We start from the raw sequence: 22,735 nt of genomic DNA on the forward strand, positions 1-22,735 counted from the left end.
AGACAGGCCCAACTAAAATCCAAACCAGTCAACCCGGTTTCAACCCAAACCATTAGCACCCTTAGTTACGGCCGGCGGCGACGCACCGAGCCAGTCCAAGACGTCCATGCGTGACAGAAAGCGTGACCGCGACGCATTTCGTGGTGGCCAGCTACTCGCAGCTCAAGCTCTCGGGCGTCGGCAAACACGCCAGCTCCAGCACCTTCAGCGCCGGCGGCCACGACTGGACCATCAGGTTGTACCCGCAAGGCGATCACGTCAACTCGTCAAGTACTACTTTCTCGAATACGCCGGGGCGTGCCTGCACATCTGCAACGCCGGCGAGGAGACGGAAGTGACGGCCAGGTTCTCCCTGAGCGTACTGCAGAAAAACGGCCTCGTGTCGCCGATGGCGGACCTGACGAAGCAGATCTGAAGCAGATCTGCGAAGGGAAGCTGCACGGTAGCATTGACGTGGAGACAGTGGCGAGCATGCTTGCTCTAGCGAAGCAGCACCACTGCCCGAGGCTTAGAGATGCTTGCCTCGCGTTTAAATCCTCCTCGCCGGCGTGAAGTGCCGGGGATCGTCTTGGCAAGTTAGTTTTTTTAGATAAAGTTAGTTAGTTAGTTAGTTACTTGAGCTATAAGACGTCGATCTATTTCATATCATTGTCATGGATATCACAAAGAAAAAAAAGATGGACATACATCGCGAGAACTCTAACTAACTATTTGCTTAATTGAGTTGATTAATTATGTACTACTTCTTATCTCTAAGCTGGATTTGCTCGCGCATCTATTTCTCTACTATAAATATCACGAGAGCTTGCCCAACCGAATGGTTGTATGATCTTCCCCAGCTTAACTTTGTTGCTGCCATGGCTGACGTCTCGCCCCCCACATCCCGCCGCCGCCCACCGGACACGTCGTCGAGGTGCCGGGCGGAGACCGTGACGGGGACGCACGACTTCGAGGTGGCCAACTACTCGCTGCTCGACGGCCACATCGGCGTCGGCAAGTCCATCAAGTCCGCCCCTTTCACCGTCGGTGGCTACGACTGGATGGTCGTGTTCTACCCGGACGGGGCGTCGTCGTCCGTGTTGGACTGCTGCTGCACGGGCGTGGCATCGGCGTTCGTCACCATCTGCAACGGAGGGGTGGGCGCCAACGCCATGTACACCCTGAGCCTCGTGGACAGGGACGGCAGGGCGTCGCTGCTCTGGCGCCGCAGGACTCCCACGGCGACCTACGGCTGGCCGCACGCGGCCAGCTGGGGCTTCCACGTCTTCTACAGGAAGCCGTTCCTGCGGTTCTCACGGTGCCTCAACGATGACCGCCTCAAGATCAGGTGTGAGCTCACCGTGTTCACGCGGCCGCGCACGGAGAACACTTCGCCCCAGCCAGCCCCGCCGCCGGAGCTGCCGAGCCACCTCGAGCGCGTGCTGAAGAACGGGAGAGGTGCAGACGTCACGTTCGACGTGGCGGGACGGGAGTTCCGGGCGCACAGGATCCTGCTCGCCGCGCGGTCGCCCGTCTTCGACGCCGAGCTCTTCGGCCCGATGGCGGAGAAGGATAGCAGTCGCGCCATAGAGATCGTGGACATGGAGCCGACGATCTTTGAGATGCTTCTGCACTTCATCTACACGGATTCGCTGCCGGGTAGCTTTGAGGGTTACAGCACCGCGGCGACGCAGCATTTGCTCGTCGCGGCAGATCGGTACGGGCTGGACAGGCTCAAGCTGATGTGCGTAGAGAAGCTAAGCAAGAGCATTGATGTGTCGACCGTCACGGCCACATTGGCCTTGGCAGATCAGCACCATTGCCAACAGCTTAAGGAAGCCTGCATAGAGTTTATGTCATCGCCGAAAGTCCTCAGAGTCGTTGTGGCGACCGACGAGTTCAAGCACCTCATGGCTAGTTGCCCCCTGGTTTTGAATGGAAGTCTTGACAGTGCATCTGTCGAAAGGGAGTAGCCATCCAGAATAGGTGACCTTTGTATGATATCATGAAAGTATTTTGTGGATAAATCAAATCGTTTTAATAGATGATGTATGCCACTAAGGTATTTATAATCAAAGTTTAATTCAATAATATAGCTCTGCTGGGCTCCTTATCCGTTTTGCTAGGCCTTGGAAAAGTGACTGAAAGTTATTTATGTTTCCAGTCACCTGACAAGAAGCTGATCCCTTATTTTATAAAGAAAATTAAATGACAAAGCACAACTTTGGTCACCAATGTCCGATTGCATCATAAGCTAGAAACGCACTAAACTTGTAATATTGACCAAGTTTTCCTCGAGGCAAATTTAAGAGATATTTTTTGCGAATAAAATTTAGAAGATATTGCATTACACAAAGTTAATAATGTATTAATGCATGATATCCTGGAACACGCACGGCCTCTTCGTTATGTGGTCTATCGCACTATAATCCAAGAATCCGTTTGCATGCACTATAGCTCGATCGATGGAGCTTTTTTTGGTTCCCATCGGAACGGGTGAAACGACGTTCCGCATTCTCAATTGACGGCCCCGTTCGCGGGAAACTTAACAAGAGAAGGCCTATAAGAAGGCAGTAAGTGCGCAGCAGCCTGCGCATCTTTTGTGCAACGCCTATTGCCATTTTCCTTCGCCATGGCCAACGACTCGAGCTCTGCAGAGTTAACCATATGGCCAGTGCCTATTCGAGCCACGAATTCGGTTGTGTTTCCGCCGTCGAACTTGCACTATGATTTCAGAGAGATGCCGAATGATGGTCAAGGGGCAGACGTATCGTTCAATGCGGATGACCAATTGTTCCATCTTCCATGCCCATATATGTGTTCTGGCTTACCGATCTCCGGTCTTGAGGGCGGAGCTCTATGGTCCTATGAGAGAAAACGTTGCACGATGCATCATGATCGAAGACATGGAACCGCTGATCTTTGAGGCCCTCCTTCATTTCATCTACACAGGTTGCCTCCCGGATAGTTGCAATGATGGTGAAAATGCAGCAATGCAGCACTTGATAGTTGCTGCAGATCCTTACGGAGTGGAGAGATTAAGGCTCATGTGTGAGAGCAAGCTCAGTGCAGCCATTGATGTAGAAACAGTGGCTACCACACTGGTTTTGGCAGAGCAGCACAACTGCTCGCAGCTACGAGGAGCTTGCATTGGATTCATGGCGTCGCCGAACATGCTTGGTCCAGTCATGGGAACCGATGGATTCAAGCATCTTGTTGCAAGCTGTCCATTGGTTGTGAAGGAGATTCTAGATAAGGTGTCCCGTGTGGCCGTGTCTGGAGTGATCAATCTTGCTGAGAAGTCAAGTAAGAGCAGACATTGATACTGAATTTTAGTCAGTTATCTGAATTTTTGTATTGTGATATCTTTTGCGTAAGCATTCTAACGCCTTTTGTATCTATGACATATATGATCAGTATACCTATTACATGGCAGAGTGACTTTTCTTTGTAAATGCAATTTTTCGGCATTCTTAGTTTTTATTTTCCTTAATCTTGGATGTGATATCCATCTGTGTGCTTGCCTGAATATATACTGATATTCATATTAGTAATTATAGATATACATCAACAGTCAGGCTCTGTGATATGTAAACAGTCAGACCCTGTGATTGTCTGATTCGATTACACGGTAGTACTGTCCATAATCTTTTCGTCAGGTTCGTGCGTCCTGCAATTTCTGAGGTGTGCGGCTAGCTGGGTGCTTGTGTGTTGCATTCGTGGTCAATCGATCTGCAGTTCCTCTTATCCATGACAAGCTGACTGCATATCTTCAGTTCAATGCATGATTTTGTATTTACTGACTGTATGCATGCAGCATGCGGCATGCAAATGAGTTCTTCAAGAACGCGAATGGATAATCCGATGGGCCTCATCGGGACTGATTTGACCATTACTCATCTGAAAACCGTGATGATTGTTGTCCTAAAAATCGTGATGATGCATACCTATCCCTGATATACACACGATTTTTCTTTTGATGTGTACGTGTGTTCAAGACGTATGTTAAGAAATCGCAATTGACTAAATCGAAGTTAGCTTTGCAAAGTTCATCATTTCAATATATGTTCAAAGCATATATGCAACAAGATACTGAATAGACCATCATACAGAATAGACCCCATAGTCCTTCTAATCGAACTTGAAATTGGATTCAGGACAACAATACAATTAGAATTTTCTGGGTTGGTGTGGCTGGCTAATTGTCTATGTTGCTTCACCTAAACTATTTTATTAGAGCTATTTGAATATATTTTAGCCATTAAAAATATAACTTTTCCATACTAAACTGTAAAATATATAATACCACTGCCACAACAATGTAATCATCTAATGCTTTATTTAGGGTCTGTAGCTCAAAGAATTCTTAGAGCGATATTCTTAGCTTCATAAATCCATATAGTTGGAGCAGAGGGTACACCGAAGTTGTTTAAGTGAGTCATCTTGTTTATATTCTAGACTGAAAATAGATATTTAAATAATTTTATATAAACTTATAAACACCAGATCTAAGGTGAAGCTAGGAGGTGGAGTTCTGCTAAATAGCGTCTTTGATGGATATACTCAACTAATCCTATTATTATCTAAACCATGCAAAAGAAACCACTTGAGACATATAAATTTTTAAAGGATCTTACACCAAATAGTTCAAAATTCATATGAAAATCAATCATGCAATTTTTTCAGTTGGCTGATCTTTTATTTTTTTAATGGAAAAACGTGGGCTGATCTTGTTGACAAGTCTTAAGGAAGCAGAAAGGCACGGCCCACGGCCCACGTGAAGTCTCAGCGTAGGGACAAATCTCAACCCTGAATTCGCCGCAGTCCCATCTCCCATCTCCCCCTCCTCTCGCCGTCTTCCGCTCGTCCTCTCTGGCTCTCTCTTGGGCCGCTCCCCAAGTCGCCATGATGCAGCCGCCCCCGCCGCCGCAGCCCGGCATGGCGCCGCCCCCGCCCCCGCAGGCCGCGGGCGGGCAGCCGCCGCAGTGGGGCGGGATCCCGCCGCCGATGCCGCCGCAGTACGCCCCGCCGCCGCAGCAGGCGCCGCCGGCGATGTGGGGCCAGCCGCCACCGCAGGCGCACTACGGGCAGGCGCCGGCTCCGCAGCCGTACTACGCTTCGCCGCCGGCGCCGGCCGCCCCCGCGGCTGCGGACGAGGCGAGGACGCTCTGGATCGGGGACCTGCAGTACTGGATGGACGAGAACTACATTTACACCTGCTTCGCGAACACCGGAGAGGTATGAGGCCCGATCTGGCCGGAGATTTGTTTGCGCGTGATTTAGATTCCTGTCCTCTTCTCGGAATTAGTAACGTGCGCTTTGCTGCTGCCCGTAGGTCTCGCATTAAGATGTAGGTTATGACTTTTGAGTGATTTTATTGTGAGCTGTGATAATCTGACTTCTAACGATTGAAGCTTTAGTCTACGGATCATTTAGCAGTGCTAGATTCTCTTTGATAATTCAAGCTTTAGGTTGATTCAGCTGTGAGTATTGAACTGTTAATATAGTTTGGTTTCATGAGTTTCTTATGATGATATAGTTAGGACTGTATATCGTGAGACAACGTAAAAGTTATTTTGTTCAAGTTAATTGACCTTTGTTTGTACTTATTTATCTTTTACACATGGGTGTTAACTGTTAAGTTCTTCAGACTGTGTAGCATTCAAACTGCTGCTAATACCACTTGTCTGCTTCAGTTTTGGTTTTCTTATCAGTGTTTATAGTCTCGTTGCTCATATGACAAGTGTAGCTGAAAGATAACAACTTATGTCCGCCCATCCATGATTTGCTGACCATTTACTTTACAACTTACATTGATTTGCAGGTTCAATCTGTGAAGCTTATCCGTGACAAGTCTTCAGGACAGCTTCAGGGTTATGGTTTTGTTGAGTTTACAAGCCATGCAGCTGCTGAGAGAGTTCTTCAAACATACAATGGACAAATGATGCCAAATGTTGAGTTGACTTATCGGCTGAACTGGGCCAGTGCTGGTGAAAAGCGCGATGATACCCCGGACTATACTATTTTCGTTGGAGATTTGGCTGCAGATGTTACGGACTACTTATTACAAGAGACATTCAGGGTCCATTATCCTTCAGTGAAGGGTGCAAAAGTTGTAACTGACAAATTGACAATGCGTTCAAAGGGTTATGGATTTGTGAAATTTGGTGATCCTACAGAGCAAGCTCGTGCAATGACTGAAATGAATGGAATGCTTTGTTCTTCCAGGCCTATGCGTATTGGTCCTGCAGCAAGTAGAAAAACAACAGGAGTTCAAGAGAGAGGTAAGCATGGCCAATCTCATGTCCTCTGATAGTTGTTAGTTCTTAATATATGCCATTATCTTCCTATGGATAGTTTTGCTGGTTGCTGCACTTGAGGTTACCTTTACCTTTTGCTGTTCATATTTGTCTGTTCTGGCTGTGCTATCTACTTGTGTTCAAATCAAAGCTAGGACGAGGTGTCAACCTCTTCTCTGCAAGAAGTCATTATTCCCTAGTACAACGTTCCCAGTGTGAATTTGGATAATTTAATGCACTAGACCGACAGTAGACTCATGGAACTCATGTTATCTGGAAGCAGGATGCCAACGGGGCTCTATTCATATAGGAGCCTTGGAACTGACCTGAGCTGTGATGCATTTCTTGTTTAATGCGTGGCCTCGTTTAGGTCAGTGTAAACCATTTATGTCCTAAATTCAAAGTTGGTTTCCTTCGGTTTCTGGTGCTTTGTCCATTATTTCCTCTCTGTATACATTTACTGCACATTTTCTTTTCATACAAAGCTTTATGACACATTCTCGATGGGGAATATACACAGGTAAATTAGCATGCTGGCTTGTTCTTGCTTGTTTCACTAGGACCGAGGGATTGAATCCCTTTCCCCATATATTGAGAGTTTATAAATACTTGTTGTTTCCTTCTTCTTTACTGACAAGATAATTTTATACCACACCTTTGCAGGGTAAGTACTTGCTTTTGATGGTCTTCTAATTCCTTTTGCATGATGTTCAACTTATAACTTTGTATTCATCATTTTTCCTGTTGTTTTTTCTAACTTGGATTCGTTAATATTTGTGTACATGGGCTTGGTCTGTACCTGCCTTTCTAACTCTGCTAATTTCAGATATGAAATCAGTGATTGGAGCTGAGATTTTAACCGTCTATCCTATCTCATATCTCATGCTATAGGTTCAGCTTGTTTTGAGAGTTTTTGCACTGTGCGCTCAAAACAGCATTTTGTTTTTCTTTGCGTTAGCCTGCTTAATTATTTTTCTACATTTATTATTGCTTTGTTGGCACTCTTTGGCCACTTGATTCGGCTGTTTAGCCTGTCAAGTGAAGTGCTGCAGCCATGTCTACTTGACTGAAGTTTTTTACTACGATTCTTCATGACCCTATGTTCCTTGTTGCTGGGCTAACTTAGTTACTCTAAATTGCCTTTGGTGATGCTTTCTATTCTGCTATATGCATATGCCACTTCATGCACGTGTATGTATAGATGTCACTATCTAATATGTTAACCCAACAATTTTAGTGACCAAGACTCCAAGAGACTCTTGCATGGTAGCATTCATTTATAACCTTTTCTATTTATCAAATCTTACAATTTATTTCCTTCACTTTTTTGCTTTCATTTACAGTACCAAATGCTCAAGGAGCTCAGTCTGAGAATGATCCTAACAATACCACTGTGCGTTCTTAATTCTTTTTTTCTGCATATCAGTAATTCATATTTCAGTTTTTTCTTGACTTCTGTCTGTTGCGTTCAGATCTTTGTTGGCGGCCTTGATCCCAACGTCACTGAAGATGTCCTGAGACAAGTTTTTGCTCCTTATGGAGAAGTGGTCCATGTTAAGATCCCTGTCGGGAAGAGATGTGGCTTTGTCCAGTTTGTTACCAGGTTGACTCTATTTGTTCAGTTCCTTTCGCTTGTTTATGTAAAGTATTTTTGTCTGAGTTGCTCTGACACTGCATGTTCAGACCTTCTGCCGAGCAAGCACTGCTAATGCTGCAAGGGACCTTGATTGGTGGGCAGAATGTTCGGCTTTCATGGGGTCGAAGCCTTTCAAACAAGCAGACTCAGGTCATATCTTGCATACCAATGTTCTTTCCTGTCATATTGTATACTGGAGCTGAAGCGGCTAACATTGTCTTATGTGAAAATTCCCAGCCTCAGCAGGAACCCAACCAATGGGGTGCTAGTGCTGGTGGTTATTATGGTGGCTATGGACAAGGTTACGAGGCTTATGGCGGTGGGTATGCGCAACCTCAGGATCCTAACATGTATGGTTATGCTGGTTATCCCAATTACCAACAGCAACCAGTTGCACAGCAGCCACAGCAACAACAGGTGAAGTTCCTAACTAATTAACGCCATTATGAATTAAACGGTGAAAAAGTTCATCACCTCCGATTTTAGCTGTATGCCATCTTTGACATTGCCACGGTCTATAAGGTGCTAGTACCAGTGACCATTACATAGGGCCCGTTTGGTTGCCCTCATGGCCTAGGTTGGCTCGTATCTAGTGAGTCAGGCTGGGTGCATGTTGTGCTATTTGTTTGTTTGAGTGCATATGCTTAGCTTGGCTAAGAAGAGATTGTGTTTGGTTGCCTGCATGAGTATATATTGCATGCGATTGAATTAAAAAAGCAAGTGTTAACATGATGTTTATTTTACATAAATACACTATAGTACTTAATTTATCATATTAAGCGTTAATCCAATTTAAAATGTACTAATATGAGTTAATACTCTCTAATTATATGCTAATCGTGTCATTAGCTGACCTCCTACCGGACTGGCCCGGCGGAAACGGATTCGAAATCCGTTTGTCGGGCCAGGCTCGCTCGCCGATTTTGCACGCACGGGGCCAGGCATGCTCCGGCGCACAGGCAACCAAACGTGCAGGGTGTGCACGTAGAGCAGGCAACCAAACAGCCCCATAATATCGATAAACCCTACTTACTGATCTAACACTGCTTTGTTTTCTTTCTTCCAGTGAAGCCTGTTTGCTCGGGCACACCATTGGGTTGTCGAGACGCATTAAAGTTATTTTGAGGTGCGGTTATATTGCATTCTAGCTCTTGTCAATAGAGAGATGGTTTCGAAAGGCTCCTGATTTTGATTGCCTCAGGGCAAGGCATCTATTATGCACCGTGTTATGGGCTTATGGCTATGAACAGGTGGTGCCCTACTGTGATTGCTATATTCAGACATTTCTGAAGACATGCTCTCTTTCCATGCTTCTCTCCTATCTAGTGTTATTTATGTTTACCGGTTATTGCTATCTACTGTTATGTTTTATATATACTGTACCATTTGCTTCCCGTTTCCTTTTTCTGTTTGCTTTTATAGCGCTGGATTCGGCCTTTATCACTACGGACAAGTAGTTTTTCTTCTGTTAGCCTGACTTCGCACATGGCCAAACATGGTATCAGGACAGAATGTGTCGAGGGCAATGTGGTCTCGTCAATATTTGTTTCGACACCTCGTTTGGTTAAGTATTTTTGTGCATGCCATTATGATTGCGGCAGATGCATGAGCTGCCATCTTAGCTGCGGTCGTCCGAATTAACGCAGGGATATGATTGAGAACTACGAAACGAGATGTGATGCCATTTTCAGGAATCGTTTTCCTAAGAATTTTTGTTTAACTGCACCATAAAGATTTCTTTTCGAAAGTGGAACTAGTATAATCGTGAACCAGCAATTCCCATCGCAGCAATGTCGCCTTAGCGGAGTGAGTAAATTGTGTAAATGCAACTATCTGAACACGTGAAATTTAAGTGAAATAGCTAATTACATGTGCCACTATGGAATATGCCCGTGTTTCAAACATGTTATTTTTCATCTACAGAACAATGGTATTTTCACCCTGAATGAAACTCACAGTGAACTGCTGTATGCACGCTAACTCTACGACTATGCACTGACTTAAGTATGGCAGTGTCGACGGGATTTAGCAAACATTTGATTTGCTAACAAATTTTGGCAATTCCTTCCCATTGTAGTGCAAGTTTATTTTTTTCTCTCCAAAGCTTGGCTGCTCAGGGGTCGCGACCAAATTTTGGCAAATTTAGCAAGCCGTGTGGGACAAATTTGAATGAAATGAAACAGGCACATGTTCATGCCAGCATCACTTGCATAATCACGCTCTAAGGCTTTAAGATTACCGCCGAGCAAATCATCCCCGCAAAACAAAGGCGCCACAGCTTGCGCTTCGTTGCCACCTCCGAACTGACTCACACGGCCACGCCCCTTTGTCCTTTCCCCTTGCCTTTTTCGGCTCGGCTCGTCGCCTCCCCTCGTCACCCATGGCCCGCCCCAGGAAGGCGAAGCCGCCGCTACCCTCGCCTCCCAAGTCGGCGGTGCCGTCCTTCGGCGAGGCGCTGCTGCTGGCCACGGTCTGCATGGTGGGCCTGCACGTGGAGGTGCAGGTCCGCGACGGATCCGCCTATGCCGGCGTCCTCCACACCGCCTGCGTCGACGGCGGATACGGTGGGCGCTCCTCTCTTTCTTCCCTCCCGCCGTCTCGCGTCAAAACTTTCCCTTTGGTTTTTCTTGTGGGGGCGTCCGCGTGGGGTTTGGGGATCACGGGGATGGCGTTCGGGACGTGATCCAACAGTAGGCGAAGTGGATGCTACCAGGCTAGTTGCCTAGTTGGTGCCCCGTTTTTCTTTGCATCAATTTGATCTGCTTGGTGGACGGGTGATTGTGGTCGCTGGGAGCTCGCGGGATGTTAGTTTTTGGTAGGTTGAGATGGATTTGGAGCCGGGTGGTAGAGATCGCTGGGTTTGGTTCGTCTTGTGATACAGCTATGCATGTTTTGTTAGCTGTCAAGATCTCGGTCGTTTCTTCTTCTTGGTTGAAGTGTTGATTCCGGGGTGTCATGGAAACCGCAGCATGATTGGGCTCAAGTTAGGGATGATGACCGGGGCAATTGATGATTTGCCACGGCTAAAAATAGACTTGGCTTATTTGCCACTCTGGCCAACAGTCATAGACTCAGATGGTCCCATATTTCATTGACTTGAGTGGCATTATAATTAGAGGGGCCAAAGTTTTGGATGGCAAATCATCATAGGGATGACGACCCACAGCGGGTTTTCTAAGATCATAGGGAGCGGTCCTAGTTTCTACAATGCAACTAGAGTATGTGATAATTTTCCGGTCAGCATTGATTCCTGGTGTGTCCTATACCGTTCGCATTGCGAGTTGAAGCGCCAAATTTTAAAGATGAAAGTTCGATCTTCTGATAGGAAAAACTTTGCATTGATGGCTTTATATTGAGTAGGTGTTGTGCTAAAGAAAGCAAAGAAGATAGCAAACGGGAAGGGATATGCTAATCTATCGCTGGGAGCGTTTGTGGATACTCTTGTTGTCCACCCAGATGATCTTGTTCAAGTGATTGCAAAGGTAGGTTTAATTCAGTGGTATCTTATGAGACATTGTCTTATCATTGACGTCAATGACATCCATTCTTTTTTCCCCAGGATCTTTCACTCCCCATTAAAGGTGTTTGTCGAACTCTTGATTGCAATGTGGTGACTGCCAGTGGATCCTTGAAGCCTCAAACCTCACATGCAAACGACCCGAAAATGTCTAAAACTGAAAATATATCTCCACTTCAGTATGTTTTCGATTCAAACTAGTGCATACTAATTTGTCTTGTTTCATGTATTAGATTGTATGGATGCATTGTACTTGTTCCCAATGCAATGACAGTAATTTTTCTTAAGCTCGTCCACTTGCTGCTGCCATGATGCTGGTTTAAAAAGTAGATTTCAAGCAATCTATTCAACTTGATTAAATTCTTCCTTTTTTTGCCCTCTTCCTATTCATTACTGAACTTCATTGATACTATTTCGGTCACAGACAGGTTGAGAAACGCGTCAAGGCTGGTCAGGAGAGTGATACCTCTGTTAAGAAAAATGCTCGAAGTATGAACCCTTTTTGTTTTCTTGTACTGAGGTAGTATTTTTGTTACCCTTGTCTTCCTTGCACTAAACCTGCCCAATTTTGCAGCGCGTGGTAGTGTTACGAGTGGTAGCTCTTCAACTGGACATGTGGGGCCATGTTTCTCCATGAATGGGGTTTCCAGTTCTGCAACTGGTGGGCATAAAGTTGATGTCAATACAAGTTCAGCTGTAGCTGCGCCCATGGTGACTTCAGATATTAAAGCCTCTCAACCAGCCAATAATTCAGCTACCAAAATTGTCACATCAAGCAAAACCACTGCTAAGGTGAGCTCCTTTAATATGTCAGATTGTGACATTTGTGTCTAGTGATCTGAGTTCTGATCTATAAGTAGTGCTTGCTGATTTATCTTTTATTTTGACCATGCCTATAGTCTTTAACTGTACCGATTTATTGATTATGTCAATCATTTTATGAATGTTTCTTTTCTCTGTGTTAATAGAGTGATGCTATATTGACTAACGGAATATTGTTTTGTTATTGTACATTATTTCAGGAATTTAAACTCAATCCTTGTGCAAAGGTCTTTTCTCCATCTTTTGCAAGCTCTAGACAAGTAATTGCAGCTGCACCCCCTGTTAACTCAAACTACATCTCACACTCCTCCACTGAAGTTACAATGGGCATACCTGTATATGAGTCAAAATCTGCGCCAGGCGGTTCATATCTATCCAACAAGGTCCATTATAATAACCTGTCTCCTGCAAACTATGCCATTTCACCTCAATATGTTCAGTCAGTAAGTACTTCGATTTATTCTTATGTGCTTTTGATTGTTTCAATACTTTTGCCTTTCATTGGATCTACTATCATATTCTCTTGAGTGATAAAAGAGGAAATATCACATAGGATGTCAACTCCTAATGCAACATGTAACATGCCTCCCAGAGTCCCAGTTGATCATTTGCTATACTTACTCCATTATTATTTGTTCTATATTTGAACTCCTGCTCTTTCTCCTATTTGGGTGTATTCATGCACTTGCTTTGCAGATGAACTATGCAAACCGTGGCTATCTAATTAAATTTGGCAGCTGGGTTAAATGAATAAATAGAATTTGTAAGCTGCATTGTTCATGCCAACTTTCAGGACATCAGCTTTTTAATTTCATTACGATACAAGGAAGATGCGGCATCTTTTTTCCTCCGAACTAAAAACAACTAGCTCACATGCAAATGTATTTTTGATGTTTGAAGGTTTTTTTAACAACTATCTTTTATGTTCTGTTATTGTACTTATGTCGCAAGCATAGGCAAATACACCTAAATTTGATCTTGCTTGCTGCCTAGCTCTATCATGAATGTTTGATTCTAACATAATCATGCTTCTGAATTCTGATACCGCTTAACTTTTTGCATGATAGATCGTGGGGCATAATGCAGCCAGGCTAGATCCAGCTAGAGTTGGTACACCATACCATCCCATGCAGGTGGGAGCAACCTACACTAGCCCTAGTCCTCGGCCTGTAAGTCTAATGTACCTTGCTTAACTCGATAAAATATAAACTGTGCTAATCTGCATATATATATTTTTTAAAAGAAATTGTTCATCTATGTTTGCTTGTTGTGTTAAATTCTGCTCATTTGTCTCCGACAAAATTAATTTTATGTGATGACATGATAGGTGATGGCTGGGAAGTTCAGTCCTCTTGTTTATGTTCACCCAGTTTCTCAGGTGAGTTATGCACCATTAGTAATTGTATTAAGACTTAAATGGATAACCTTGAGAGTAGGGGGATGATGCACGGAATTGTTGCACTATATTTATGTAACTTGTTAAACAGTCCCCCATTCCTTAGAGTCTGCATACGCCTTCTGTGTTGCTTAATCAGCAGAATAGGCAGGAATTATCCGAGACTTACTTGATAATTTGAATTTTTTTGAATAAATAGTATTTTTTATGTCTACCTAAACCTAGGCCTTGGGTAAAGTATTTTAGCATCACACTCCAGCAACTGTGAGTCTTCACAACATGCGATGAATCTTTTTCTGGCAATCCTGATGTTGCACAGACTGTTGTTTTACAGATCAAGTTCATTAGTTAACTGGAATGTTTTTTTTTTTTTTTTTTTGCGATCCATTAACCTGTTTAATCTTCTCATTGTCTCTGGCAACCAACCAACCATGCTCAATAGAAATGATATATACTGTAAATATAATTTTATAGATTTTTCCCTTCCTCCTCTTGGCTCATTTATTATTGGTTCCCATTGAAGGATGCAATGCATGAAACAGCCGTTATTACCCAAGGATGGTCTCGCCCTGTATTGTTGAACTCATATCAAGCTAGCTTGCAGAAGTTCCGAGGTAACAAATCCAAATTGTGGTTGGAGCTACTGTAGACATGATATTGCAATGTTTACCCTCAATTTCTTTTCTCGAGTGCAATATACGTATTTTGGATTAAACTAACCATAGCAATTACCTGCAAATATTATCTCCAGGCAACGCCCCAGTGTATGTGGCCCCTCCAGTCATGGCAACTGGGAACCTGCCATTGGTGGTACCAAGCCCTGCACCACTTGTGCAGCCTTTCCAGGCCATTCATCCCGTCATGGTTCCTGCTGCAAACAGCATGGTTCCAGGCAAATACATGTAAACTTGTCATACCAATTTGGCATCTGCTTTTGTTGGAAGAATCCTGGTTTACCCCTTTTCCTTTGGGGGTATAGGTCTAAAAGGACTCGCGATTTTGCTTAGTCAATTCACTTATCAGTTGCTGGTCTGCGTCCGTATTTTAATTGGAAGGGCTTGCAACTTTTGCCATTCTTCATGCTTGATGTGGGTTTCTGAATTATTCTTTTAGAGGGTTTCATGGGAGAGTAATATGAAATAGAGAGAAGATCGCAACAATTCTTTGTTTTTGTCGTAGCAATACCACTTCTTCCGAGAGCACCATGTACAATGTAACATTGTAAAAGATTAAGATAGTGAAGGGCTTATTTTCACAGGGTGATTGTACATCCATTCTTGCAACTGTAACAGTTTATGATCGACACTCATACTGATGTCACTTTTGCTCTTTATCTGATAGAACATATTCTGACGTTGATCAAAGGTCTATCTGATTTGTGTGTAAACAGGGTAGACTATGAAATTATGCTTAACTGTTTACTACCAATTAGCTTACTTAAAGTATTCACTAAAAAGCTTCGTTAAATAAACTATGCTTTGCAAATTTTTAAGGAACATGAGCAGCATGTTGAAAAGCTATGCGTTTTTGGACCATGATAAGTCAATAGTTCGGATCGTCTTATATGAAGCTCTCCCTGCAGGGGAGCAGGGGTAACAGCAAAGCAACTGCACAGTTAGAAAAGGATTCTGCAAGTGAACTTAGTTATGTTCAATATACGAGGACGAAATCTGTCGATGAAAATATTTTGGGGAAGTCAAGTAACAGCAGACGAGAGGAATACACTTGCCAATTGTCCTATAGCATCAGTGTTCCAGATGCCTGGGAATAACGCTTAAATGTCATAAGCCATATTACAACGTCCAGGTACAATAAAAATTGAAGATTCAGATATATGTAATTGTCCTAAATAGGGTAAGTCTGTCAAGTATGTTTCTTTTTTTTCTTCTTTTTTTGCTGTTTGCAATTCTATCTGTGCTATGTGCTAGGTGAATGTTTTCTTCGGTTCTGTATCTCTACTGAATCTCTCACCTATACTTGAAGAGGAACACAACTAAAATGTAAAAATAGGTATCTGCTCTAAAGTATTAAGCCATTCACTGAAACTCCAGCTCCACATCCCGCTATGAGATTCAGGTAAGCTTGGCAGAAACATTTCAGACTGCAAACTTTCACCAAACAACAGGAACTGTGTTGTGTTTCGTGATCTCTGCTTTCATTTGCTGCCAATCCTCATTTCATGTTCATCATGCACGGATTGAACGTCATCTGGAATTACAAATTTAAACACCGCACCAGTTTGTTAGCTCTTGCAGTACAAAGAAGTCTTTTGACAGGATAATATTTTTTTTCCAGGCAACGTACACTACAAAGGGCATTACATATTTATATGCTGCACTTAGGCTTCAGCCATAGGCACGGCTCCTCAATAAGTTGGTTAGGATAAGTTATCATCACCCGGACTAGTTATGCATCATCATCAACAACAACAGCCTTGGCCCCAAGCAAGTTGGACTAGTTATGCATCGTAGACAACAAATAACTACACAGGTATATATTTATTGTAGCAAATCTGTCATGGGCTTAGTTACTCTCCACGGCAGAGTAGGATAAAGAAAAAGACAATCTTAGATGCATTTCTAACAAAACATTGGCCTCCCATATGTAGTAATTTTAAATTTTTGTGCAGGAAAAAGGGTCTAATTATAAAATAATTGCAGCCCTCTCTGACTTGATTCACACAGACATGTTCAGTCATCATAATACTTTCTCTAAAATCAGGATTCGGATGTCATCAAAGGTGTCAATAGAATCACTAAAAGGAGAGGCGTAGTGTTAGTTTTTACCTGAGGCACCTGATTTTGAGCCATCGACTCCTTTCAGGACACCAGTCTCTATCTTCAGCTGCTCAGATTGTTCCGTGACATCTGAATATTCACACCCACAGCATGAGCTGATGGTCAATATTAAGTGCACGAAATATTAGAATCGTACATCACCTGATGCTTCCTTAGAACTCCAGTGCTCACTATTTGCAGATTTTGGCTGATCCCCAACACCTGAAGAAATTCCCCATTTAATGATCTTATCAATATAAAATGTGGCACAAGGAGTATAAAACTATATTGTACTTGATGCTATCTTGATCTCATCAATTACTGTTGTATCAACATGCTGAGTTTGGTCTGCCCTAATTGCATCTGTTACTTGAACATTAAGCAGTTGCCTTTCCCCTATAGCAACAGCAAAAGGGAAGCAAATCATGTTACATTAGTTGAGCTCTCTTTCAATCCAGAGATAACATCCGTTTCAATTTAAGAGTAGCATATAAGCTAGATTTGACCTGGAGAATCTTTGACTACTACATCCATAAGAGCAGTGCTCGATTTTTCAGCTTTCACTACAAAAGAACAAAGTTTCAAGTATTAATATGGCAACCATTAGGACTTACGAGATTAAAAAATCAGATGGGAAATGAAGTTTCCTGGCACCCATATATGACAGGATTGACAAGTTTCGAAACTTGTATGCAGGACAAAAATAGTTTTGAGATTTTAAATCAATGATCTGAAACTCAGTAGGACATCTAATCCAGCAGGAGCATACCTGATGATTCATTGGTTCCATTTGAAGGTTTGAAATCTTTCTGAAACTCGTTGACATACTTCACTCCAACAAGCTCATTTTCCTTAGCCACTTGTTTGCATGATACCAATACAGGTTGAATTGATTTAATCGGCACCGCAGCAACTGATGGCTGTGGGATCACAAGTTCAGTATCCTGCTTGGCCAAAGTCCTCATTTCAGAAGTACTGGGTGAAACTGACATAGGTACTGCTGCAACAACACCAGGACCCATGTGAGGCCTTGGAGCGAGAGGGATGATGTGCTTAGCAATAGTTTTCTCAACAGGTCTCCTCATCTGCAGAGGCTTTGCAAGTGTAACATCCTCCAAGTGGATTGGCACAGTAGGAGCTGCTTGCATGTTGATTGCAGATGCTCGCTTTCGAACTTGACTTGGCCGAAGCATGGGGAGCTCTGGAGCAAGGTCATCCTTTGGTGTTATTGGGCGGAGATTATTTTCATCTGGAACCCAACCTCTGAACACCTGATTGTCCTTCACTTTTACCGTAATGAGGGAAAATCCAGGAAATTTCTTGGTCAGCTTGCCAACAAAATGTTTGCCAAGAATGTCATCCTTGCCTGAATTAACTTGCAGAGGAGCACTACTATAATAAGAGGCTTGGTTGTCAGAAGCCTTCACCAGATTAGCAGAATTTCTAGGTCGACCGAACTGATTACCATGTGCACTTTCACCTGATGTATGGCTGGCTTGCAGCCCATCCTGTCGAACACTTGAGCCACCTTGTGTGCAGTGAAGAGGTGGGATGCTCTGAATGGGACGTGCCCTCTGTGGCAGTTCATCTACATGGTACTCGTATTTCCTTGGGCGACCACGCTTACGCTTTGCACCAGAAGTTGATGACTGCTCCATGGACAGAGCTTCGTTAGCTACATCTTTATTCCCTTCTGATGCCATCCTTACTAGTTTTGTTCAAGTAGCTGAATCTGGAAATGAGAAGAATACCGTATTGGTGTCAACTGGCATTTGTTTTTCTCCTCTAAACAGGGAAAGTGATGCAGTGCAACGAGCACCCTCAGAATGAAAAGGATGACAAAGTATGGTGATAAATTACTAGAGACACATGGTCCATCGGTTAAACCTACTTTTCTGTACAATATCTGCCAATAATGGAATCGAAAGAAAACTATAAAGAAGGCAGTTCTTGAAGCGCAATTTTCAGATGCTACGCAGCACAGTTTGCAACCAACAATGTAAAGTGCCTCTTGGCGAAGCAGCCAAGACGGTCTAATACAATGTTCTTACAAGGCATTTTTATACAATAGATTTTCTTAGTCTACTGTTAAATGCTTCACAACGACTAGAAGCAAAGAGACATGCATGTTTCTTGGTTTTAATTGTATTACAACATCATGTTGCCAGCGTGAAAGGTTACAAATCAAAGTAGATAGATTAATTAAATCAAATACTAACATAATGATCTCTACATTTAATTCGAACTCGCCATCTGCGTATGAGAAGTCAAACAACAAATAGGGGCAGAATTAACTTGGGGGCATCGTGATCAGTCGATCCCAAAAAGTGTTTGGGAAATTAACTGCTATCAGTACTCCATCACACAACAAACAAATCGCAACGAATCGGCTTGGTCGGAGCATCCATCCCAGAGAGAAAGAATTCTATTTGAGCGCTCACAAAAAAAAGATTCCGCAAAACAAAACGATCGATCCATCCAAGGGAGCTAGGGTTTCCTTACCACCAAAACGAAGGAATCAACCCACGCCCAGACGGATTTCCGCACTACGCCGATCCAGAGCAGGATGAGGGCGACGAGGGAGAAGGACGAGAGAGGCGCAGTTTGCGGTGGATCCGGATCGACGCGTGTTCGTCGCGGGTGGGTTGGGGCCTTGGGAGGGGGGGGGGGGAGGGGGAGAGAAAGCCCAGGAAAATTGGGGAACGGTGGCACGAGGCAGTTCGAGGGTTCTACCGAACTCGCGGCACGTACGGACGTACGGTATGTATCAATATATATCTGTATATAAGTACATTTCGTAAAACTATATATTTCGATAAAATTATTGTGAAACTATATATTTAAGTAATAGTTTCATAAAATTACAGATTTAGTGTTAATTTTATCAAAAACTATAGTTCTTTGGTAAAATTATCGTAAAACTATAATTTTAAACAACAATTTCACAAAACTATTGATTTAGCGTCGATTTTATCGTAAAACTACGTATTGTAGAGGTGTTATTCCCAGCCCCGTTACTATAACGATCAGACTCCGCTTGCAGTCTCACAGCAGCTGCCAACTCATAAAATAGATCCTCCGAAAGCTCATGAACCTATATATATTTTGGCAAAATTATCATAAATCGTAAACTTACAGATTTAAGTAATAGTTTCACAAAAACTACAAATTTAACGTCGATTTTATCGTAAAACTATAGATTCTATTTCATAAGCTGACAGCTATTGTAAGACTGCAAATATGACCCAATCGTCATGGTAATAGGGCTAAGAACAATTAAGATAAATTCGACACTAAATTTATAATTTTGTGAAATTATTGCTTAAATATATAGTTTTGCGATAATTTTACCGAAGTATCTATAATTTTGCAATAAAATCGATACTAAATCTATAATTTTATAAAACTATTACTTAAATTTATAGTCTTACTATAATTTTATTGGAGTATCTGTAGTTTTACGAAATTTACTCTCTGTATTTTGATTTCAAATTTAAGGCTATAGAAAAAAACATTTTAATCAAGCATCTTAACTACTCATGTATTAGATCTGAGGGCAGCAATTGAAAGCTGGTTCAGTTCCGTCGAATTCGTGGAAGATTTCATACTATAACACTAAATTTGCACGTCTTTCATGATTTGATATCCATATCACAATAACACGTTAAAAGCATCTAAAATCGGTGCTACGTCTAGTTCGCTAGTTCGCGTACAACACGTCTGATCTCTGTGTTCTCCCTACCGTCATTACTGTCTTGATTCTACTAAATTCACATGCATTGTAAAAGCAAAATCATTTCCCTTCCGATAGAAGAAAAGTTGTGTTTTAGAGAATGTGGAATCAAACGCTTCTAAGTTTAGTCTAATAACTTTTTATACGTTTCCACACAAAAAAACCTTTTTATATGTCTATATTTGTCGTATAAAATATGGAATATATAGAATTATCTTGAAAAAAACTTTCATAAATACTGCAGTTGTGTTTAGTTTTAAATACATATTTAGATAGAAAAAACAATGGTCAAAATTGTAGTTGTGTGGCCGTGCCTATGCCAAAAACGTTTAAAAAATTGACTAGAAAGAGTATTGACGCTTGAATATCTGAGCCCTTCGCTTCTCTCACTTCCATAAAGCGTCTTCTCCATACATTTATGTATACTGTCTCTCGATATCTGTCTCAATATTTGCCATGTCCTCTTCAAACAGGCATTGAACCCTCCCCATAATACTGAAAACTCTTATCTGAGAGCACACGTAACTTCCCAACTTGCGCCCATATCATTTAGATGTCAGAGAATAGTCTGGCGGTCGGGTTAGGGTTCAGAATTGGGATTTGAGTCGGGTCAGACTTCATTGCCCGACGGGCCTAGAAGAAGGTTTGGGAGCGGTGGTCAGCGAGGCAAAGGTGGCGGGCCGGGGGTGCTGAGGTCAAGCAGTGGGAGCACCGCTAGCCTGGCGGTAGAGGACCGCCGATGGGTGGTATCGGCGGCGGGGGCAAAGACCTGTAGAGGTTAGCGAAGGGGCGGGCGACGCGGTGGCGGTGGGAGGATGAGGGAGCGGCGAGGCGGCAGGGGACCGCCGGCCGCTGGTGGTGGAAGGGGGTGCCGGCAGTGAGGCGGGTGGCCGCGGCACCAGTGGCAGTGCGCGGGGCCGTGACAAGAGGTGGCCACGGGGCGAAGGCAGAGGAGGTGATGGAGGGGCGCCGTCAGGGGAGGCGGAGGTGGAGACGGGAGAGATGGCCGGCGAGGCGCTTGTCGTTTAGCTATCGGAAAGGTTACACGAGTTGGGAAGTTGCGCGGGCGAATTAGCACGACTCCCCTAATACCGGTGATGTATCCATCGGGTCCACCGTATACACAGAATGTATCCACTTGGATTGAGCGTGTCTTATCAAATGAATACACACCTTGTAGTGTCAGCTACCTTGTGTAACAATCCACTTACAGATGATGTAATGGAAAGGGTATGTAGGTATCATTCCTACCATAAGCTATGTCAAATATCATAAGCTATGTCAAATACCAGTGTGTAATGATTGAGGTGGATATGTTACAGGGGAATCATACAGACAAAGAGTAACAGTACCGAAGTGGCTCCTTTGTTCTGCTTTGTTTGAGGTTTCTGTCATTACAATACCTGAGTACAATGACAGTCTTCTTGTCCCTGACCAGCAAATCCACGTTTCAGCGAGGCTACTTCAAACCATCTACCAGAGTAGCGAACTGGATCGAAGTTTTTGGCACTCATACCCCTCATCATCATCCCTGCGCTGCCTTCATTGAAGGGTTGTCAAATTTCAGAGGAACTGAAGCAGTGTTGATGGCTGCCACTGCTGCAATCTGCACAAGCTTTGTGTTGATTACAAGATTTGGTATTTATAGTGCTTATTGTAGTGGTCATATCTCCAACCATGAATGATGCCTCTGATCAATGAACAGTGCTGATGAACAGTAACTTTGATCAGTGAACAATATCAGGAACAACGACCAAGCGATGCGGACAGATGTTCAAATCAAGAACATAGTCAAATCAAACAAGGTCGAACTGCAGTAAAGGATACTCGGGTAGATATATAGGAATTTACATGAAAGATATATTAGTTATAGAAAGTTTGGAGATCAGAAAGCATAACTGAATCATATCTATAAGTTTTATTCAGTTTGTATTAGAAGTCCTGATCTTGTACAGCTTAACACCTACCGCCTTTCAAATATGATAGGGCCATGACCGATTGAAATCATCAACTAATCGATCAAACACAATCTATATTACCTTTCTTTGTTATATTTTCCTAGCTCATGTAGTCACATCTCTTTTCCAATCTACTTTGCTACTCGTTTTTGATCTCGACGATCAAGGACAAGTCACTGGTCATCCGCGCTGCGACGAGGTCTTTTCTGAGTCTGGGTGACGACGAAGTCCGATGACACAACGCCACGACCGTGGTATCCTGGGTGTTGCTCGTCGGATATTGCATACGAGGTGCTCGGTATTTGGCGTGGCATCTTTATGTATCAACATACTTTTTGACAACTCTGCCGAGGAAGAAGCTTTCGATTGCCTTTTAGCCAAATCCTAAAACCCTAGCTATGACAAACGGATCCGATGTCGACCCCGACAACGTTATTGTGCCCGCCATCGAAGAGCTAGATAAGGAGACACAACAAGAGTACGAGAGGCACAAGATGGAGTTTGACAGGACATTCACTTCGTGCTATCAAAAGACGAGACATGACATCATTCAAAAAGGAGGAGATTTCACGCCTATTTACACCAAACACGAGGTAATTCTCACTATAAGTGACACAC

At 43.2% G+C, this 22,735-nt stretch overlaps 3 protein-coding genes and 1 pseudogene across 7 annotated transcripts; 3 read left to right on the forward strand and 1 right to left on the reverse strand.

Annotated features, from left to right (window-relative positions):
- The first annotated feature begins 857 nt into the window (after positions 1-857).
- Positions 858-3,302, forward strand: LOC133889594 (BTB/POZ and MATH domain-containing protein 1-like; annotated as a pseudogene).
- A 1,504-nt stretch (positions 3,303-4,806) lies between these two features.
- LOC133887931 (RNA-binding protein L-like) lies at positions 4,807-9,308 on the forward strand. Its single transcript, XM_062327954.1, has 7 exons — positions 4,807-5,217; positions 5,804-6,263; positions 7,622-7,671; positions 7,751-7,881; positions 7,962-8,064; positions 8,152-8,331; positions 8,981-9,308. The coding sequence occupies exons 1-7, from the start codon at positions 4,885-4,887 to the stop codon at positions 8,981-8,983; spliced, it is 1,260 nt and encodes a 419-aa protein (XP_062183938.1). The 5' UTR covers positions 4,807-4,884; the 3' UTR covers positions 8,984-9,308.
- A 640-nt stretch (positions 9,309-9,948) lies between these two features.
- Positions 9,949-14,982, forward strand: LOC133887930 (uncharacterized). 4 transcript variants are annotated; one of them, XM_062327953.1, is made up of 10 exons: positions 9,949-10,478; positions 11,275-11,396; positions 11,474-11,610; positions 11,856-11,920; positions 12,006-12,223; positions 12,454-12,636; positions 13,321-13,386; positions 13,581-13,631; positions 14,173-14,263; positions 14,401-14,982. In XM_062327953.1, the coding sequence occupies exons 1-10, from the start codon at positions 10,295-10,297 to the stop codon at positions 14,553-14,555; spliced, it is 1,272 nt and encodes a 423-aa protein (XP_062183937.1). In that variant the 5' UTR covers positions 9,949-10,294; the 3' UTR covers positions 14,556-14,982. The 4 variants fall into 4 exon arrangements, with proteins under 4 accessions (XP_062183937.1, XP_062183934.1, XP_062183933.1 ...); XM_062327950.1 differs by having other exon boundaries at positions 9,950-10,478; positions 12,454-12,696; XM_062327949.1 differs by having other exon boundaries at positions 9,951-10,478; positions 12,454-12,696; positions 13,321-13,422.
- A 368-nt stretch (positions 14,983-15,350) lies between these two features.
- LOC133888743 (uncharacterized) lies at positions 15,351-19,094 on the reverse strand. 2 transcript variants are annotated; one of them, XM_062329088.1, is made up of 7 exons: positions 18,929-19,094; positions 17,196-18,158; positions 16,933-16,989; positions 16,721-16,822; positions 16,589-16,648; positions 16,436-16,516; positions 15,351-15,857 (listed from the first exon to the last, which is right to left on the reverse strand). In XM_062329088.1, the coding sequence occupies exons 2-7, from the start codon at positions 18,127-18,129 to the stop codon at positions 15,805-15,807; spliced, it is 1,287 nt and encodes a 428-aa protein (XP_062185072.1). In that variant the 5' UTR covers positions 18,130-18,158; positions 18,929-19,094; the 3' UTR covers positions 15,351-15,804. The 2 variants fall into 2 exon arrangements, with proteins under 2 accessions (XP_062185072.1, XP_062185073.1); XM_062329089.1 differs by lacking the exons at positions 16,721-16,822; positions 16,933-16,989.
- Positions 19,095-22,735: the final 3,641 nt, after the last annotated feature.

Source organism: Phragmites australis, chromosome 13, assembly GCF_958298935.1.
Source record: "Phragmites australis chromosome 13, lpPhrAust1.1, whole genome shotgun sequence".
Taxonomy (NCBI): domain Eukaryota; kingdom Viridiplantae; phylum Streptophyta; class Magnoliopsida; order Poales; family Poaceae; genus Phragmites; species Phragmites australis.

Bases quoted from the DNA above. Each gene is read 5' to 3' on its own strand.
- LOC133887931 (XM_062327954.1), top strand. From the start codon at position 4,885: ATGATGCAGCCGCCCCCGCCGCCGCAGCCCGGCATGGCGCCGCCCCCG. The intron at 6,264-7,621 runs GTAAGCATGGCC...TTTCATTTACAG, and splicing joins AACAGGAGTTCAAGAGAGAG to TACCAAATGCTCAAGGAGCT. The intron at 7,882-7,961 runs GTTGACTCTATT...CTGCATGTTCAG, and splicing joins TTTGTCCAGTTTGTTACCAG to ACCTTCTGCCGAGCAAGCAC.
- LOC133887930 (XM_062327949.1), top strand. From the start codon at position 10,295: ATGGCCCGCCCCAGGAAGGCGAAGCCGCCGCTACCCTCGCCTCCCAAG. The intron at 11,611-11,855 runs GTATGTTTTCGA...TTTCGGTCACAG, and splicing joins GAAAATATATCTCCACTTCA to ACAGGTTGAGAAACGCGTCA. The intron at 14,264-14,400 runs GTAACAAATCCA...TATTATCTCCAG, and splicing joins TAGCTTGCAGAAGTTCCGAG to GCAACGCCCCAGTGTATGTG.
- LOC133888743 (XM_062329088.1), bottom strand. From the start codon at position 18,129: ATGGCATCAGAAGGGAATAAAGATGTAGCTAACGAAGCTCTGTCCATG. The intron at 16,649-16,720 runs GTACAATATAGT...GAATTTCTTCAG, and splicing joins TGAGATCAAGATAGCATCAA to GTGTTGGGGATCAGCCAAAA. The intron at 16,517-16,588 runs GTGATGTACGAT...GTGAATATTCAG, and splicing joins GAGTTCTAAGGAAGCATCAG to ATGTCACGGAACAATCTGAG.